We start from the raw sequence: 1,818 nt of genomic DNA on the forward strand, positions 1-1,818 counted from the left end.
TTTGAGACAGGGTTTCTCTGTATAGCCCTGGCTGTCCTGGAACTCACTCTGTAGACCAGGCTGGCCTCGAACTCAGAAATTCGCCTGCCTCTGCCTCCCCAGTGCTGGGATTAAAGGTGTGTGCCACCACGCCCACCATACTTATTCACTTTTACCCAACCATAGAAAGCTGTTCTACTTTCCTTTGATCACTTCCATTAATTGAACAATATTGATCATTTCCTATAATAAAGGATAGAATGAACACAATGCTGAAGACAAAACAGTGAAGAAGACACCAAGATCCAATGAAACAAAACCAAAGGCAAGCAGGTAATCACAATACAGTCCGCCATTGATTTCGGAGAGCATGGATACTCAGGCCTGCTGCTCTTCTCCTCTATTCCTTTCCATGGTCCTCATAGCTTTTAAAAGTTGCCTACTGAAAAGTTTCTCCAGACTCACCCATTTATCAGTATATTCTTTCTTTTTATTTTTCTAAACAAGGGGATGTCTAAAAAGGGGGATGACGAAAATACCCACACTGCGGTAAGTTTAATGACAGTGACATTGGGTTCCTCTAACTGATCCTGCAATCCAATGCCCATGGCTTGCCAGAGAAACCCGTGTATCCTTTTAGGTTCTTTAGCCTACCTCATACTCGACATCTGGGAGGAAAGTATCTTGCTACGTGACATAAAATTGGCCTGCCTTCTTGCGTGCTTATAACCACTTGCATCTTTCAAGTCCAATGACAAATGACAACTACCTAAAACCTTTTAGCGTGACATCACGAATCAAATTTTACTTAAAGGGGAGGGTACTACGTTGAACCTAGAATCCTAAAGCGGGGGTCTCACGACGCTCACCACTGACCCCTTGAGGCTTTCTACCTTGCTCCTTACCGGGGCCACCACCCAGACACTTTGTCCCGTCCGCAGGCCACACAAGAATCATAGGCTCTGGAACGGCCCTGATGTCTTGGGGGGATCCTAGGGTTTAGGTACCCATGGACAGAGGGAAAGGGACTGATCGCTGAGGGTCCCGAGGACAAAGCCGAGCAAGAGGAGCTCCGCACTGAGGGCCGAGGCAAGGCACGGTGCCCTCCCTGCCCCAGTCTCGGGGATACAGGCCTGGACCCTCCCTGGCGACTTGTCAGGGAAATGGAGACAGGCGGGAACGACCTCTGTCACCCCTACCTTGGCAGACGGCACCACCGTAATCTTCTTGAAGTTGTAATGCGCCATGCCGGCGGTGGAACGCACGAGGAAACCTGGAGAAGCCGCGGACCGGACTTCCGCCGTCGGGCGGTGGGCGGGACTTCCGCTACCCGGCGCGACAGAACTTTGGCTGCGGGGCTCCAGCGTTGCATCATTTCCTGGATGTCCGCGAGGCGTGGGCCACGCGTCCGCCTAGACAGGCTTCTAGTCCGACAGCGTCCCCGCTCGGCGGGGAAGTCCGCCGCCAACGGTAGAGGTCGGCTGGGTTTGAGAGGTGGGGAAGAGAACCTTGCGGGGTGAAAGGGAGACTCCAGGCTGGCCACCGTGGCGGGGTCTCGGGAAGCACTACCCTCACCCAAGCCGGCTTCAGGGCTCCCAAGGGTGTTCCCAGCCACCTCTGGGGACGCCGCGGTCAGGGCGAGTGACTAGCGGGAAGATGCAGCGCGGGGCTGCTGCATCACTTGGTGTTCCCTGAGCAAGAAAGGGCTGTCGCCTGGCAGTGTGGAAAGTTATTTATTCGAGTAAATAATGTTGACGGGGCTTCTGTTGATGGAGGAGACTGCGTCCTTCCAGGTGGCCCGAGCTCCCTCTCCTGACCTTGCAGCCTCGAGGTGGTTCG

The 1,818-nt window shown here is 53.7% G+C and overlaps 1 protein-coding gene across 1 annotated transcript in view; it reads right to left on the reverse strand.

Moving 5' to 3' along the window:
• The window catches only part of Gtpbp4 (GTP binding protein 4), a 21,085-nt gene extending 19,787 nt beyond the window's left edge, over positions 1-1,298 (reverse strand). Inside the window, exon 1 of the mRNA XM_021215205.1 lies at positions 1,179-1,298. Coding sequence (XP_021070864.1) covers positions 1,179-1,226 — 48 coding nt within the window. The 5' untranslated portion in view covers positions 1,227-1,298. The remainder of the gene's footprint in view (positions 1-1,178) is intronic.
• Between the last annotated feature and the right edge of the window lie 520 nt (positions 1,299-1,818).

This window comes from Mus pahari, chromosome 16 (assembly GCF_900095145.1).
Source record: "Mus pahari chromosome 16, PAHARI_EIJ_v1.1, whole genome shotgun sequence".
Lineage (NCBI taxonomy): Eukaryota > Metazoa > Chordata > Mammalia > Rodentia > Muridae > Mus > Mus pahari.